This window comes from Diadema antillarum, unplaced genomic scaffold (assembly GCF_040938485.1).
Source record: "Diadema antillarum isolate AM-2024a unplaced genomic scaffold, OU_Dant_1.0 scf00000002, whole genome shotgun sequence".
Taxonomy (NCBI): Eukaryota; Metazoa; Echinodermata; class Echinoidea; order Diadematoida; family Diadematidae; genus Diadema; species Diadema antillarum.
In genome coordinates, this window is record NW_027270891.1 from 768,351 (window position 1) to 785,974 (window position 17,624).

The following is a 17,624-nucleotide window of genomic DNA, read 5'->3' on the forward strand; positions in this document are numbered from 1 at the left end:
ATCATTAGAGTAGAAATCCAAAATTTGCTGGAGGTCTCAGAATCAAAACAGATCTTCATCCTGACATCCAACAAACCATCCATCTGGCGGCTGTCCCATCTCTTGGAGAGAGATTTCCGTCAGCAAAGTGGCCATGAGTGAGCTTAGATTGAAACAACAGCATGGCGAGATTTTCACTTTTGGGATTGCTGGTGACAGATCAGTTCTTCCCTGATTCACTTTCCACCAGGAATACAAACTTAAAGGGAAACATCTCTTCTAATGAACATCATTGTCATGAGACACTGAGAGCCATTCTCTTATCATATTTCATTCTTACTTTCACATTTATTTCTAAAGGAAATTTCTTTATTAAAAGATTTTACCAAGGAAATATTTTGTTTTATGTGGCTTCTCAAATTATGTTTGAAAAAGTGCATGTGTGTGCAGACTAAAGTTATACATTTTCTCTTGTGGAATTTAGAATGTGATGTACTGGTAAAAAAGATTATTCATTTCTGTTTATTGTGGTTGGTCACATATATTTTTGCATTTAGTCTCAATTATATTAAATAGGCTTGATCTTTTAAATTTCATAAGTTATCATTTGTATCCATAAAGATTGCATTCTTCTTTGGAATGATTCTCTGTTGACATTGGCGTGAGAAGATCTGTGCCACAATGAAAAGTTACTTTGGCTTTAAACTTGACCACAGTTACTCTGTCAACAGGCTGAGGCATATTATTTTCATTCTTTCAATTACGAGCTGAAATTGACAAAGACCTTCCAGCAATAATTACCCTGTGGTGTGGCTGATTCTACAGTTCTGAGAAATTAGGATCAAATAATAATATGAACGTGATCATGATGGTTGATTTACAATGTATATCAATGCCATGTTAATTGACTCACATTTTGTTGTCCTGACAGCTTTTATATCATGTTAGATTTCCTCAAAAATATTTGAAATATTTAGATTGCTTTATTTTTTTCTGCCAATAGTCCATTTTTTCCAGTTGTGAAATATTCAACTCTTGAGTAATTTAGCAGTGATTGCTGCATCTTGTTTTTTTTTATGAACCAATCAAAAGACGAGCCACTGACTCCTCATAAACTAGTGTTTTCTTCCGAAGCATATTTTGATGGCCACACTAAAATATTGCCCTCAGCTTTTCCCAGATTGTTTTTGTTGCTGTTGTTGTTTTACATAAACACAAATAAGCAATCTGCTAGCTAGGCTTTGAAAGCTTGGTGACGAGATAAGTGATTTCCAAGATCCTGATGAAAAAGCAGTTGATGAGCTAAGTGCTGAATCCATGGACTGATGATATTTTCCACACCTCAGCTTCCATGCTAGACAGTATTCATTTCCAGCCCCAGAATGCCTCGGTATCAAACATACATGATAATTGAACTTTCATCTTGTCTTTTAGCGTATATAGTCTTGCTTAAGGCACTTTCAGATTTTTTTTAAAAACTTATCATTTGTATTGTTCAATGAGCCATTTTGACTTCACTCAATCTTTAATATATAATTGAAGTTCAGAGCTTCATGAAATATTACAATGCAGAAAAAATTAATGTATACTCCTTCCAAGGGTGAAGCTGATAGCACACACTTCTTTACTAGCTCATAAAAGCGAGGTTATTGTATTGTGCAAAATTAAACAAGATAAAACAAGATGAAATACTTAAATATGTAATGAGATGGATAAGATCCATGAAAAGCAATGTTTATGGTGACTGTTAGATTATCATTAGCATGGGCAAAAACTTTTCTCTCGCTTTGTGTAACACTATTCATTTGAGTCATTTGTCACTGTACATGAACATCTTTACAACAAGTAACAGGATTGAGTTGGTACAGTAGGCCTATAGTTTCTCACTGCCATCATCATAACAAACTACAAGAGCATACTTGCCAACATTTTCATTTGAGAAAGCGGTAGAATCCAGGATGCCTATGCGAGCAGCGCTAGCTTGAATGCTAATGTCAGTAATGAAATCTTTCAAAAGCGGTAGTCTACCGCCAAATGCGGTAGAGTTGGCAAGTATGCAAGAGCTAGATATGTCTGAAACTATCCAAAAGTTACACTTGTATGTTTGGAATAGTAAGGTCCTTTGTAACACTATTCACCAGTAAAGGCCTAATATTTAGGCCAAGAGTTTGCAGCTGGGTCCTTGTGTCCCTTTAAACACATACACGTGTAGACTAGTGTGAACCAGTGGTGTCTGTTCCGCAAAGCCGTCAGTCTTCAACATGTGTATTGGTTATTACCCTCAAGGTTTAAAAATAGCTGCGTGCCTTGTGGAAGTATGTGTCACATTGCAGTCATTCAGCTGCTATCGCCTGGATTAATTAGGGATCAGCAGACCTCCATTTCCCGTTCGTTAGCCATGTGCATACAAACAAGGAGATGCCAGACACACTTCATTATAGACCCTGATTACACATTCTCTTTACCTTATTCAATTTCTGAATGTAATTTGTCAGGGATGTGTAATGCTAGATAAATGTTGTTTTGTGACATTTCTGCAAGAAGGTGCTGGAGCAGGCACACTTTTTCCCCTTTAAAAATAGATTCTGTTAATGAGAGATGTTAAAGCACTTCCTGATCATGATGAATAAGAACCTGAATTCTTTTGTTTTTCATTCCACTGTACATGGAGCTTAGACAGCATTTTATTTGAGGAAGGAAATGCTCTGACACCTCATTAATCTTATTTTGACTGAGTTGATGTGGTCATTAAATCTCTTGTGTTTTTTTAATCAACATTCTTCATGTTAATGTACATGGTACACCTGATGCATCATAGCAAGGCTTGTACACACTGAGCAAAAGAAAGTTGGGTGTCACAAAAGAAATGTAATGTAATAGGGCCCTACAAAGAACTCTTGGTACCCCTTGTTTGTGAGAGAAAAAAAACATAGAGAAACTTTCCAAAATCATGGTAGACTTTTCCAACAACTGGTACAGATTATGTAGTAATCAATTTATGTGTGAGATATAATGATTTTTTTTTTGTTCTATAAATTCTGGACTAGCAGTGGCTTCTGTCAGTAGCACATGTCACAAAAAGAAAAGATAGCAACAGGGGAGAAGCCATTGATGATATGCTGTATGTCGAGGTAACAATCATGGGGTATGTGACAGGCGGGAGACTTTGGGTCTCGTGTTCTGCTGAAAGAATTCAAGCCATGGAATGTGTCGTGATCTTATTCCTTTCTGCTTCTTACTGATTAATGTGTGTCTCATGTTTGTCTCTGTGTCCTTGGGGTGCAGGGATGTAGCAGGCGATTTCTTTAAGATCCTTTAGAGTAGCTGAAATCCCCTTTGAAGTATCCTTAGTGAAGGGCAAAATGTGTGCTTTTCAAACAGCCCCACCCCACCAATCTAATCCCCCACCTGTCAACCCCACCCCCTTACCCATCTCTTACCTCATCCCTTACCCCAACCCTTACCCCCTTCCTTACCCCACCCCTCACCCCTCCCTTACCCCCTCCCTCCAGACACTTATTTCCTCTCCCTCATTAGTGTGAGTTTGTGACCCAGTTACGGATCTGAGAGGGGGTAATCCGTTAATTGGTCGTCTTTCCTTCCCTGTCTGTCACTTCCAAGGACATTTTGGTCCAGAGTTTCTTCAGCACTGAAGAATTTTTTGGTACGTTTGGTCGTGTATTTACAGAGATTATTCTAATTATAGTTTCTGTAGAGATCCTTTCTTGGATTAGTATCTCCCTCACGGTTCTAAGCCACAAAATTGTCCTGAATGACACCACTGCTTTCCCTGTTTTCTGTTCTCCTTGGATTGAAGAAAGTTGATTGTAAACAAGATGATCGTTAACAGATGATCATGATGGAATTTATTGATATGCAAGTACTTCTGCGAGGCAACTAAAACCATTTTTAAAAAAGTTTTTAAAATGATTAACCAAACCTGCATGATACTCATGAGTGGTTCACTTTTGAAGTTCTATGACTGCAGTCAGAATTACTGATGATATCAACAAGGTAGCGAGTGCTGAGATTACGAAACTGAAAATACCAAGAGAGTGATGGAGTTTATGATATGTGAGATTATGATGCGGTTGCCAAGCACCAATTATTGAACTTGTGACTTGTGAACTGAGATGACCCAATTCCATGGAGGTAGACACCAGTCTGCTCTTTTCTCCCTTTTTAAATACCGCACTGACAGGGATTGTGTATGTAGTCACATAAACTGACATGCTATTCCATTTACTTGTGTCATTACTCAAATAAACATTAAGTAAATGTTAACCAAAAGTTGCACATCTGATATGAAAGAAAATCAGGGAATTCAAGACAGAAATTGTATAATTAGTGCAAGATCCCAAGACTTGGCTTATAAGTTGTGAAATAAATGCTGATGATTAAATTCTGTGTACAGCAATTTCTGTTCTCTCACACACAGACAAATACAAACTTAAAATGCAGAGAGTTTAACAGGTGTTGAAAGTAGGAGGGTGTACTGACCCCTGAGGTACTGGTCAATATACCGTTAACTGATAATGATTGTGGGTGCAAGTGCTGTGTTCATCACACAATATTGTGATTTACAGATGTACATGTTGATTTAATATAATACATTGTAAATATAGCTTACAGTGATGGCACTGTAAAATTCTTTGTATTATTTGTTGTTATGATTATGCATTTATGATACTTTAATATGTTCTTCTCTGTGTTTTTTTTTTTTGTGTGTATGTGTGTGTTACAGAAGGGGGGCAAAACTGGGTCCAAGCCCCCTCCTCCACTCTCCAAAGTGACGACCCAGGGGCCAGGTGCCCAACCTAGTGGGGGCCATATCATTCCAGCCACAGACATTAAGATTCTGGACAAGGAGCTAGGGCGGGGCGAGTTTGGCAAAGTGATGCAGGGACTCTGGTGTAACAGAGAAGGCCAACAGGTAAGATCTTGCTTCCTTGTGTTTGTTTGTTTGTTTGTTTTTACATCAAAGTTGTTGCTTTTGTCTAAAGACCAAAAAAAAAAAAAAACCAACCACTTCGATTGACAAAAGATAATCAATTTGGCTCTTTTGTGGTTTTAAAGACAAACCCCCTATTTAGATGCAAACCAGTTTATACCAAAACTCGATAAAGAAAAGACGTATAAAGAAACATCGTATAGCCGACAGACCATTCAGACGCTAATCTCGACTGTTCTGGAAAACGTCGTATAGATGTGCAGTTTCCCACTGCGCATGCTGTTATGGTCATGAGTGACAGCTATGGGGTCACCTTTCGTGCGCGCTCCCATTAAGCCCCGCCCAGTTATACCGTTCTATGGTCGCCATATACATTCAGACGCACAATAGACATGATAGAATGCTGATTCGTTATCGAGTTCTAATTCGAAACGATGCTCTGACCATTGTTTCGCTATACGTCATTTTGGTATACGTCGTTTCGTTAGTCAGCATTCAGACGTATGAATTCATCGTGAAGTTTTACCGTTTTGGTATAGCTATACCATTCTAGTATAAATTTTTTACATCTGAACATCCTGAAAATGACATCACAGTGACTAAGAGTGGTTACACACGGTCAAAAATTCGTCATTTGAATGATGATTCCAGTGAAAAATAATTCTAATGACGAATTTTTAGCACGTGTGGAAGCAAATTAGAATCACAAATGCTAATCACAATCACGAATTCAAATTCTAGTCCGGAGGTGAATTCCAGTGAAATTTCACTCAAATTATGGTGCGAAATTTGCGTGTATAATGCTTGACCTTCAAAACATCTTTTGAGGGGCGGAGCTTACGTGACCTTTCAAGCACTTCCGTAGATAATACGCGCGCCACATGCATGCACTCGATCGTACGTTTCTATTTGCGATCGCAGTGTGTGTACCTACGTGTATATTTATGTGTACTGTATTTTGCATGTTGTGCGTTGCATATCATGTGCACAGCCTGAGTCCTTATAAATCTTTGGCAAGTCTTGATAATATTCTACTAGCTGCCACAACTCACCTACAATATATTATTTATATTCAGTTGAATCAACAAAGCACCTGTTGATATTCTGGTGACAAACTCATCATCAGAATGCCTGTGGACGAAGAAGGGAAGGGGGCGATTTGGGGGCCCGAAGAAACAACATGTGCTGTGGAACTATGGGCTGCAGAGCGCATACAGAATATGCTGGTGGGACTCAACTCAACCTCGTTGTTTTGATTGACAAGTCACCAAGGATTACGTAACGCCTTCGCTTGAGAATTCAAATTCTAATCACAGTTTTCGAGCGAGCGTGTGTAAGGTCCGATAATTCTAAAGACGAATTGCAATCATCATTACAATGATGGTTCAAGTTACGAATTTTCTCTCGTGTGTAACCGATCTAATACACTCATTCCACAGAGATTTTTTCTCATCGGTCACTCGTCAGAAGCAAAGTTTGTTACCTCAAACCACCCACAGGAAGTGTATTGGATGACAGTCTGATAAATATGACTTGTGTTGGTTGCCTATCAGGTCAGTGTCAGACACCTCGGCTGGCGGTGATCTGATGAGGCAAGATTGTCTGATGAGGGTCACACCCAACATGTCTGACATTAACCTGGTAGTTGACTAACACAAGTTAGATTCATCAGACTGTGATCCGATACATTTCGGTTGATGGGCGCAAGCAAGAAACCCTGCTCTCCACTAGTGACCTATGAGAAAAATCTCTGTGGAATGGGGGTATAACTCACACAAAAAAATTCCTCACCATTCCAACATCTTGAAATGCTTTGAATTCACCTTTTGATGACAAAAGAGTCTTTTGGTAAAGATATTTGTTAGCTTTTCAGTGGTTAGGATCAGAATTTCTCTTTTCTGTTGGTCTGTAAGTGTGTAGAAGATAAAGGTCAAACTCCTTTGACCTATATGGGTACACTGTAGCTTGGCTGAGATGTGGGTGTAGACGGACGGATGTTGGTTCAACTCCAAATTTAGGGGAGGGCTGGGGTAAACATGATATTTCCTGCTGGCTTCATCTCAGTCCATGTGAACTTGGAACACAATCCTCAGTATTCTTAAGGAGATGAGAATGACATTTAAATCTCATAGAAGAGGAGAGAGTCATGCGTGAGTTGTTTTCACTTTCTAGTCATTGACTTATTTCATGGGTAATACTGACATGGCGTTGTTTCATAGTCTTCACTGTATAAATGGCATCTGCCGTGGCAACTGAAAAAAAATCTTGCTACTGATTGGTTGTTCACTAGGTATTGCCATAGCACTTACAATCACATTCCCATTATGCAGGCATCTTTGTTGTAACTTGAAACTTGATATGCCTGATTGACTGTTCTAAGAGTATTGAGAGATAAAAGAAAAGGATGTTTGTTTATAAAGTTAGATGTTTCATTCATACCACATGATGATGAACTAAAACTAATTGTGTATTGGTCTTTAAAAATGTGAGAGTATTCTAGGTCCTGCAAGAAAGCAAAATCCTTCCATTTATATTGCATTTTTTTTTTCACTTTTCATGTTAGGCCTATATCTCAATGTCCTTTTTCTTGTGTAACTTAGTTCTGCCTCCAAACCCAGTCTTAAAGGGGCTGTACTCTTTTACATGAACATCATTGATATCATAATTTCCTCCTGAATGGAGTCTGTTTCCATCAATCTGCAAGGTTTTTCCCCCCACAGGCTTAAAGGGACTCAACTGTGTCTGATCCAGGAAGCCTCCAGATATGGCATCCTGAGGCCTGGAAGGGTGTGAGCAGGCTGTGGGATGAACAGGGAGGGGGAAATTAGGCAAAGACAGACAGGATGGTTTAGGGCTACACGGAGCAAGAAAGGATTGGGGGTGGGGATGGAATCAACATGGATTTGAGTAAAGCAGGAGATTTGGTAGGAAAGATGCCACAAGAGGGCTCCTGATAACATCATTAATGTTGGACTGATCAGGATTGGACAAGAATTTGCGCATCTCTTGTGAATAGTGGAAAATTCTGAGATCTATGTGTGTATGTCGGTCTGTTGATAACTTACCTTTCTCTAGTATAGTGTTTTTTTGTTCTTCATTTGAAGATTTTCTGAAAAGGCACACTCCAAAATGGCTAAAAAGTGTTGACAAAATTCATCCAATGAAATTACATCAATTAAACAGGATCTTGTCTAATCTCTTTCAAATCTGAGGCAAGTAAGTAACAGAAAATCCTAAATCCATGGCCGAAAATCGCAGTTCTAAGCTAGCAAATGTTATCACCCTACAGCCCCTTCTTACCCCATCCCTTACCTTCTCTCTTTCATATTCAGTGACCTCAAATTTGAGCTTTCTTTAACCCTGTTATCCTATTCAAGAGATGGATGGAGGATGGCTTACTTCTAAAGCTGCTTGGACACACTAATCTAAATATATCCTATTAATGTCTGAATGCCCAAATCTTCTACTAGTGGACAATTTATTATTGATTAAAAGTTAATCATATGGCAGTATTTTGGAAAACTAGATAACAAAATGAATATGCAGAAGCCTCTGTGACCATTTATATTTCATTGAGAGAGAGAGAGAGAGAGAGAGAGAAATGGGGGGGGGGGATTTAAGTGAAAGCTAGTAAGTGAGGTTTTGTTATAAACCTTTATATAGAAAGTAAAGGTTTTTCCTTAATTCGAAAATTTAAATCAACCAAACTGTAGTATGGAAGGAACCAGCCCTCTTGTGACAATGTTGGATAGTGCAATGATCTGTTTTCCTTTCACCTGTATACTTTAAGATACCATATAGGGCCTACTACATCAATTTCTTATTCATGAGTACTCTTGTTTATATTTTCATGTGAAAATCTATGATTTCATCGACACGATTTTATTTGTGCAAGTAAAGAAAACAGAAACAAGTGAATACAAAAGTTTAATGACTGATTCTGTCATGTTTCTTTTTTTTTCCATAGACCTCACCCACGTTAGGTATACCTAGGAGTAAATTCTAAAATGAGTTCAGTACAAGGGAAAAAAAAAGAGCAGCCAGTGTCTCTTCATAGATTTGTAAAGCATTTTCCACCATTGGTGATACAGTAGGCCTACAGTATATCAGTCACTAGGTGGTGAGGATGTAGACTGTGTTCTGTGTTATTATTGTGGCTTCAAAGGGAAAAAATGAAATGGAAGAAGTGAACTCAAGTTTGATGTTGTTGATGATAAGACAAATGAATGAAGGCAGAATTATGTGTGTGTGTGTGTGTGTGTGTGTGTGCGTGTGTTTCCCTCCAGAGAAAGTTAATTGTGTCATGTTCAAGTCAGTAATCCACAATATAAGGGGAAAAAGAATGAATTGTAGGCTATAAAAGGTTAGGAAGGATCTTTGAGGAGGTCAAAAAAAGTTCTTAAAACAAATGGCCAAATGTTACCATGTATCTATTCCAGCATGATTTGTAATATCTGGTCATGTTACAATATTAGTCTAATTTCAGGTTAAATCTTTTTTTTTTTTTTTTAAATGGGATTCTGTTCAATCTAATTGCGTTTTGAATATCATGAGATTAAGTATGCTCATGTGTCTTTTTCATTGAAACATTGAAGACGGTATACCTATAGGATATTGAATGTTTGAGGGTTTTCACAAAGAGTAAGATTTTCTGAGCAAAGAAATCGGATCAAATACACCAGAGGAAAAAGAAAACAGTGAAGGACTTAGAGATTGTGAATTATTTGTCTAACCTCAATTTGCCAACTTTCTGCTTCTTTGTGGGGGAAGGGCCCTAACAGTCAAATTACCCAAGAGTAAAAAGAAACAGGATTTCTTGTTTGAATGCAGCAATTCAAGGTAGAATCAATCCTGGGAGCAATTATCTGGGGAAGGGACTCTTTTTCAGTCGACACAAAAGACTGAGAACTTTAAAGCTTCTGATTTCCCATAATGATAGATAGTAAAGGATGCCTTCCTTTGCAACAGATTCTCTCTTCTAGTTAAAGGTACAGTATTGGTGGAGATGAGAATTGGGCTTCTAACTTTTTGCGAGATACCAAGAAAACACTTATGATATAGTGCAGAGCATACCATTTTAAGAGGAATTCAAAGTTTATTTGATGAAAATCAGGTTTGAAATGACTGAAACATCCAAAAACAAAGTAAAACAAAGCGATCGTAATAAGTGTGGGTCCCACACTTTATTAGAATCGCTCTTTTTGGATATCTCAGCCATTTCAAAACCAATTTTCATCAAATAAACGTTGAATTCCTCATAGAATAACATGCTCTTTCATATTTCACAAGAGGTTTCTCATTATTTCACAAAAAAATGTTAGAAACCTGAAATTAGGTCTCAACCAAAACTGTACGATCCCTTCAACCTGGGGTCAGTGATTTGTTCAAGTATTTTCAGGCTGACCCCTTCCCTTCCCCCTTTTCAATTGCTTGGAAGGTTAGTGTGGGTAGGGAAAATTTTAAGGGAGGTGTAAATCTTCCGAAGCTATTCCATTTGCAGTGGTTCATGCCTGCATTCTGCAGAAGTTTTTGAATTGTCGAGACATCTATCAATTTAGGAGCAGGAAAAAACAAATAAAAGGCTGTTTACAGAATGACATGAAGATGTCAATGTAGATATGATGCTGTAACAGTGTTTCAAGAAAAATACATCAGAGACTGAAAAGAGACTATCATTGTTATGATTTGGTGTAAATATTCTAAAGAGAATGGAAAACGCCACTAAACACAAAACAACAACAACAACAACAACATGCTAAACACAAAACAACAACAACAATAATAACAACATACTGTAGAGGCATCCATACATGTACCATGGCGACAATTTTCAGTCTTCATAATTCTTCTGTTTTGTTTCACAAAGAGTTTTTTTTTCCTAATCTTCTCCCAGAAGAAATGAAATGAGGTACATTGTATTTATATAGTGTACATGTATCTCCAACAGTCGTCTACATTATATGGTACATGTAAATCATTCCATTATTGACTTATTACCAAGAAGAAAAAAAAAGAGAAAAAAAGCAGAAAGCTGAGATCTGGAAGATGAGAAGAACAGAGTAATCTTTGCTTCTGTATGGAAGAGCAAATTTGAGTCAACAAATACTGCAAGAAATATGTTTGGGATTCATACACAGAAGCCCAATCCTGGTGAAAGGATACAAAGGCTCTTTGTGTCCCCACACATGGACTTTTGTGTAGGGTTTGCAGCCCAGCTGGAATGCATTGAAATCCCTGGCATAAGACTGCACCTTTGCTCTAGTATTTCCCCCACATTGTGCGGTTTTTGTCAGTGAATCTCTAAAAGGCCTGATTCACAGCTCATATTTACCTTGGAGACACAAAGAAAGAGTGGATTATGTGGCCAGAGTAGACCCGGGAGTTATATTGAGGGAAGGTTGTTGGGATAGAAGGGAGTTATGTTGAGGGAAGGTTGTTGGGATATAATGAGGGAGAAGGGAGTTATGTTGAGGGAAGGTTGTTGGGATATAACGAGGGAGAAGGGAGTTATATTGAGGGAAGGTTGTTGGGATATATCGAGGGAGAAGGGAGGTATGTTGAGGGAAGGTTGTTGGGATATATCGAGGGAGAAGGGAGGTATGTTGAGGGAAGGTTGTTGGGATATAACGAGGGAGAAGGGAGTTATGTTGAGGGAAGGTTGTTGGGATATATCGAGGGAGAAGGGAGTTATGTTGAGGGAAGGTTGTTGGGATATATCGAGGGAGAAAGGAGTTATGTTGAGGGAAGGTTGTTGGGATATATCGAGGGAGAAGGGAGTTATGTTGAGGGAAGGTTGTTGGGATATATCGAGGGAGAAGGGAGTTATGTTGAGGGAAGGTTATTGGGATATATCGAGGGAGAAGGGAGTTATGTTGAGGGAAGGTTGTTGGGATATATCGAGGGAGAAGGGAGTTATGTTGAGGGAAGGTTGTTGGGATATATCGAGGGAGAAGGGAGTTATGTTGAGATGTAATGAGGGAGAAGGGAGTTATGTTGAGGGAAGGTTGTTGGGATATAACGAGGGAGAAGGGAGTTATGTTGAGGGAAGGTTGTTGGGATATATCGAGGGAGAAGGGAGTTATGTTGAGGGAAGGTTGTTGGGATATATCGAGGGAGAAGGGAGTTATGTTGAGGGAAGGTTGTTGGGATATATCGAGGGAGAAGGGAGTTATGTTGAGGGAAGGTTGTTGGGATATATCGAGGGAGAAGGGAGTTATGTTGAGGGAAGGTTGTTGGGATATAACGAGGGAGAAGGGAGTTATGTTGAGGGAAGGTTGTTGGGATATAACGAGGGAGAAGGGAGTTATGTTGAGGGAAGGTTGTTGGGATATATCGAGGGAGAAGGGAGTTATGTTGAGGGAAGGTTGTTGGGATATATAGAGGGAGAAGGGAGTTATGTTGAGGGAAGGTTGTTGGGATATATAGAGGGAGAAGGGAGTTATGTTGAGGGAAGGTTGTTGGGATATATCGAGGGAGAAGGGAATTATGTTGAGGGAAGGTTGTTGGGATATATCGAGGGAGAAGGGAGTTACGTTGAGGGAAGGTTGTTGGGATATATCGAGGGAGAAGGGAGTTATGTTGAGGGAAGGTTGTTGGGATATATCGAGGGAGAAGGGAGTTATGTTGAGGGAAGGTTGTTGGGATATATCGAGGGAGAAGGGAGTTATGTTGAGGGAAGGTTGTTGGGATATATCGAGGGAGAAGGGAGTTATGTTGAGGGAAGGTGGTTGGGATATATCGAGGGAGAAGGGAGTTATGTTGAGGGAAGGTTGTTGGGATATATCGAGGGAGAAGGGAGTTATGTTGAGGGAAGGTGGTTGGGATATATCGAGGGAGATCGAAGGCTGTCTCACAGTCTTTCTCATTCTTCTCTTTCTGTTCACGTCTTACAGAAAGGGAAACAAACTTTCAAACTTCACAGCTGATGAAAACTATCTATCTTACCATTGTTTCAAATCCAGTGTTTGGAATGAAATGTATGATTTCAGGAAGGTCCTGCAAACGAAAGTGGTAAAACTATTCAGTCTGATAGTGTTGTCCGCAATTCAAAGTCATTTTTGAGCAAAAAGAAGAAAAAAAAGAGGCATGTTGATGTGATGAATACTCTAATACTGGCTACCTTGTGATATTGAAACAGAATTGTCTTACTAGGAGCTAGTGCCATCATGTTAATTAAATGCAGACAGCATAAACTGGTGTGGCCATGTACTAATTTTGTGTTAATGTATGTCATTCAGGAATGTGACTAAGGCTGCGTTTGTCTAAAAATTTTCTGAGGCAGAATCACGATCCTAAATGCGTTTGAGGCTTTTTCAGGGGTTCGATAAACGCAACCTTGTTTTCAAATGCGTTTGAGACCATGTTCGCCATTCTGTGAGCACATAAACGCAATGCCGTTTTGAAATGTGTTTATAATATCTCAAGGTCAAATCCCAGCTGTTTCCGGTTGTACTCTCAACCCATTATTCGTGTGTGACTGATGAGGCATGTTTGCTGGTACGCAGTTGACCTTTACTTCCTGGGTCGAATGGTGCAAAGTAGCTGCGCATCGCGATTGTATGATGGTTCTAAGATAAACGCGACACCTCCAGAAGAGCGTTTCAAACCACGTTCGCAAACATCACTCCAAACACATTTTGAAACGTGATTCTCTCTCTCAAGTCAGATAAACGCAGCCAGAGACGCATGTCTACAGCTAGTCTCTTTTTTCACTCTTTGCCAACTCTTTCTTGTTGGCACGTCACAGTCTAAACCTGTTGAAGATGATCTGATTTTGCAGAAACAAGCATTCCCATAGACACCTACATTGTATCTGAGTATAGTATAGGGATACGTCTTCAATGGGTTAAATACAAACACAGCTTGATGGGGATTTAAACTGAAGGTAGAATGCACACATATAGTCCTTTCTTAGCTCAACAAAAATTTCAACTTAAGAGCATATGTTTATTTTGATGGGAAGAACAATAAGGGTACCACTGGTGCAGAACTTACAAACATTAGCTGCGTGACTGGAATTTACTACCGCAATTGTATTTAGACGCTGAAAACAAGTTGGTATTCAGTATAAACGCACCTCGGTAATCAAACCACTGGAGATAAAAGAAGAGATTAACTCACTGGATTCTAAATTCTCTCACTCCGTTGGCTTTCTAACAATCTGACTTGTTTTTTCTGAGCAAGGGCTTAATGGTTTTTGTTTGATTTAAATGTCAATGGCCAGCATATTTTTGTGGGCTAGAAAGGAGATGGATAAAATGCAAGCCCTTTACACACCAGATCAATGACTTAACATGAGACAAACCAGAAATATGTAGACACTCCTGTAAAGGGTTTAAAATGTGTTTGATTTTCTGAGAAAACCAGGCCATAAAGGCCAGGGAATATGACTTCTGTATTAAATAATCACATGAATTCAGAATCCACCAGCTTATGTTAAATCCTGTTCCAGTGTATGAGATTGGTTGAAACTCCAACAGGACTTGTTGATAACTTGTTTTGCATTTTCTTATATAGGTAACAATGACGTTCGTGAAACAGGAAATATTATGGAATGATGTTGCAAAGTACAGTGACATCAGAACTAATATCAACAAAACAAAAATTGTACTGAGAACTGGTTAATTTTCGTGCAACCATGTGACACTACACGTATGATTCTGTTCTCTTAAAATACCACAGCATTAAATGATTTACTTACAACCACAGGCATCCAGATTTTTTATTCATTTATTCTTTTTAAAAAGAAACTGGCAAATATTTGATGTTTGTACAGGATCATACAAATTCTTAGAAATCTTTGCTCACATGAAAAACGTATCATATTGAGACTAGCTTACAAACCTTATCTGAATGCTACATGGAAGCAGCAGGATTGCCAGAGTTTTTGTCATTAAAGTGATTTTGAATTGTCCAGACATCTCTTGTTGCCAGCTGAGAAATGTAATGTCTTCTGACTGAGGGAAAGGTGAACTACTGTACCTACATCTATTCTGGTAGCAGAAAGCCCTTTTTCCATTTCTGGGACATGAACTTTAGATAAACAGATTGTAATATTCATACCATAAGACCAAGTGCTGTCTAGGCATAGTACATACTGTCTTATTCTCTTCCAGTAGCCATGCAGAAATGCCTAAATGATTGAATTAACCATGAAGAGAAATTAGCCTCATTCTAAACTACTTTTTTTTTCTCCTCCTCTGTGGATGGTATGTTTCTTTTCACATTTCTAGTCGTTAATATTGACAGAATGATACCTAGTGTATCAAATTTTTCAGTGACCATCAACACCCTTTGATTATTGTTCTATCCATTTCAGTGATGTAGAAAGCAATGGAAAAATGACAGACGAGACTTAGAATAAATAACCTTGCTGTCTGTGCCATGTGTTGGTAGAATGTAATGTCACCTGTCGTATGGTGATTAGAAGGCAAATATTCCAGTATCTTGACTGGATGAGTCACTATCAGACAGCTAAACTTGACCTTGACTTTACAATCTGTCCCCGGGAAGGCTTTGAGGTGTGGCTGCCCTTTACTGCCATCCTGTTTCTTGTTCATATTCTATTTTAGAGTCATTGTCATAGACATTGTTTCCTACACGATCGCTACAAACTTTTAGTACGGGTACAAGTGCGCTGAAGGAGAAAAAAAATGTAACAAAAGACTACAGTCGTCATCGTGATGTTGTTTGGTATGAAATCTTCTTTACAAGACACATGACTTCGAGCTATGGGCTTGAATTACAAGTGGCTATATCATGTGATACAAAGTGAATGTCAGGAAAGGAATGTCAGGAAACATCAAAGACTGGCTAAAATGAATGATTACAGTGGTGCGGAATGCATAAAGACAAGATTTCTATGAGCCGTTGAGTGCAAGCTGTGGTCATAAAGTGGAATCTTGATCTCTGGTGGAATCTCTTCCACATGACTGGTGTAGAGACATGGAGTCTGTATTATATTACAAAGGTTCCAGACCAATGTTACGAGACAATAGACCCTTGTTAGAGCTGTTTCACACCCTGAGCTCTTCACTGTCTGTCGTTCATTGGCCTAGAGAGGAAGCTTCAGTAGACCAGAAATGAATGTCACATGACAGTGGAGTTGATGACACAGGTCATGTGAACGGTTCGACCTCTGACCCATACACAGGATCCATTCTTGTAGGCTGTGGGGGGGGGGGGCACAGAAATCCAATCCAGCAGAGACCGTTGAAAGATGTGCCAACCTCTTCCTATCATGTGAAAAAACAAGCAAATCCTTTCTCTGTGCTTTTACAATTTCACTTTCCTTTTCTGTCCTATGGTGTATATATGAGAAATGAAATAGGAGACAAGGCTTTGTTTTAGACTTTTGGTGAAAATTCTCTTTGATAGAGTTTTTAACTTGTCTATGACTGACTTGAAAAAACAAAATGATTCACATTTTTGGTGCAAATGATAGAATTTGTTATTTAATGATTATTATGATAATGATAAAGATAGTTCATATGATTACTTTGTGTAAGAGGGTTTTTGTGTACATTTATTGTGCATAATTGTAACCACAAGTTTAATATGGCATGAAATATTCCTATCTATCCCATATTCATCAATCTGTTTGGTTTTTTCCTCGATTGCAGCAGGTCTCTTGCAGTATTTTGTCTTTTGAGGTTCTGTCTTGAGTAGGCTGTTTTTCATTTGGATTTTGAAGGAAGAAGATCAGGGAATTGTAATGATGAACTATTCTTAACAAAGTTTAATATAAGGCATTCTTACACTAGAAATTAATTGTTATCAACCAAGACCATATCAGCCATCAACAGCCTCTCCACATGTGTGAAAGAAAAATGAATTTGGAGGAATATTTCTCATATAATGATTCCCCCCCTCCCTGAAATGTGGTTTGCTGTAAAATTTATGCCCATCAAGAGCTGTTGAAAAATATGGAGGTTAACGAAGATAGGAGGACCTGTTTATGTCTGATCTCTTGGATGTGAGCTCTTGTGATCACAGCTTTACCGACTTCGACTTCTTACCAGCTACCTCATACTGATGTGGGACCCAGGTGACAGGGATGGAAATACCAGAGGTCATGCAGTTGGTGGCTACAAGGAATGACCTTTTACACCTATGACTAGTTTTTGATCCCCTCCCCCCCCCCCCCCCCCAAAAAAAAAAAAAAAAAAAATAATAATAATAAATAAATAAATAAAAAAATTTAAAAAAAATAAAAAAAAATAAAGAGAGAAAGAATAGAAGAAGAAGAAGAAGGACTAGAGTTTGCCCCAGATTGGCATTTGTATGACAGATGATGTGATTTTGTCTAATTGCTTTCTGGTTGAACAAAATTCAGCTCTAAAGCTAAGCTAATCTGCCACTTTCTCCAACTGAAATTTCACTTTCCCCTTCTCCCGAAAAATTCTTTCGTAATAGGTTTCTCATATGACTTCTGTGTCACTGTTGTTAAAAGAGGACTCAGTGTTGTGAAAATACTTGCACCTCACTGAAAAGTTCTCTGGTCCTTTTCTATCAAAGTGATGAAGTGTAAATGTGATCAGATAATTAATGAGAGCAAGTAATTTTCTATGATATGTGAAGACAGATATTATGTGTTGGTTTGTTTGTTTTTTTTCTGTTGCAAACTATACTAGAGCTTTAAAGCCAGCATATCAATGATAATGATAATGCCTCATCTAGTGTTTACAAGCTTCCC

General features: G+C 38.5%; 1 protein-coding gene across 1 annotated transcript in view; it reads left to right on the forward strand.

Annotated features, from left to right (window-relative positions):
* The window catches only part of LOC139731977 (uncharacterized), a 171,424-nt gene that overhangs the window by 56,209 nt on the left and 97,591 nt on the right, over nucleotides 1-17,624 (forward strand). The window contains exon 3 of the mRNA XM_071642886.1: nucleotides 4,724-4,912. Within this exon, the coding sequence (XP_071498987.1) occupies nucleotides 4,724-4,912 (189 nt within the window). The remainder of the gene's footprint in view (nucleotides 1-4,723; nucleotides 4,913-17,624) is intronic.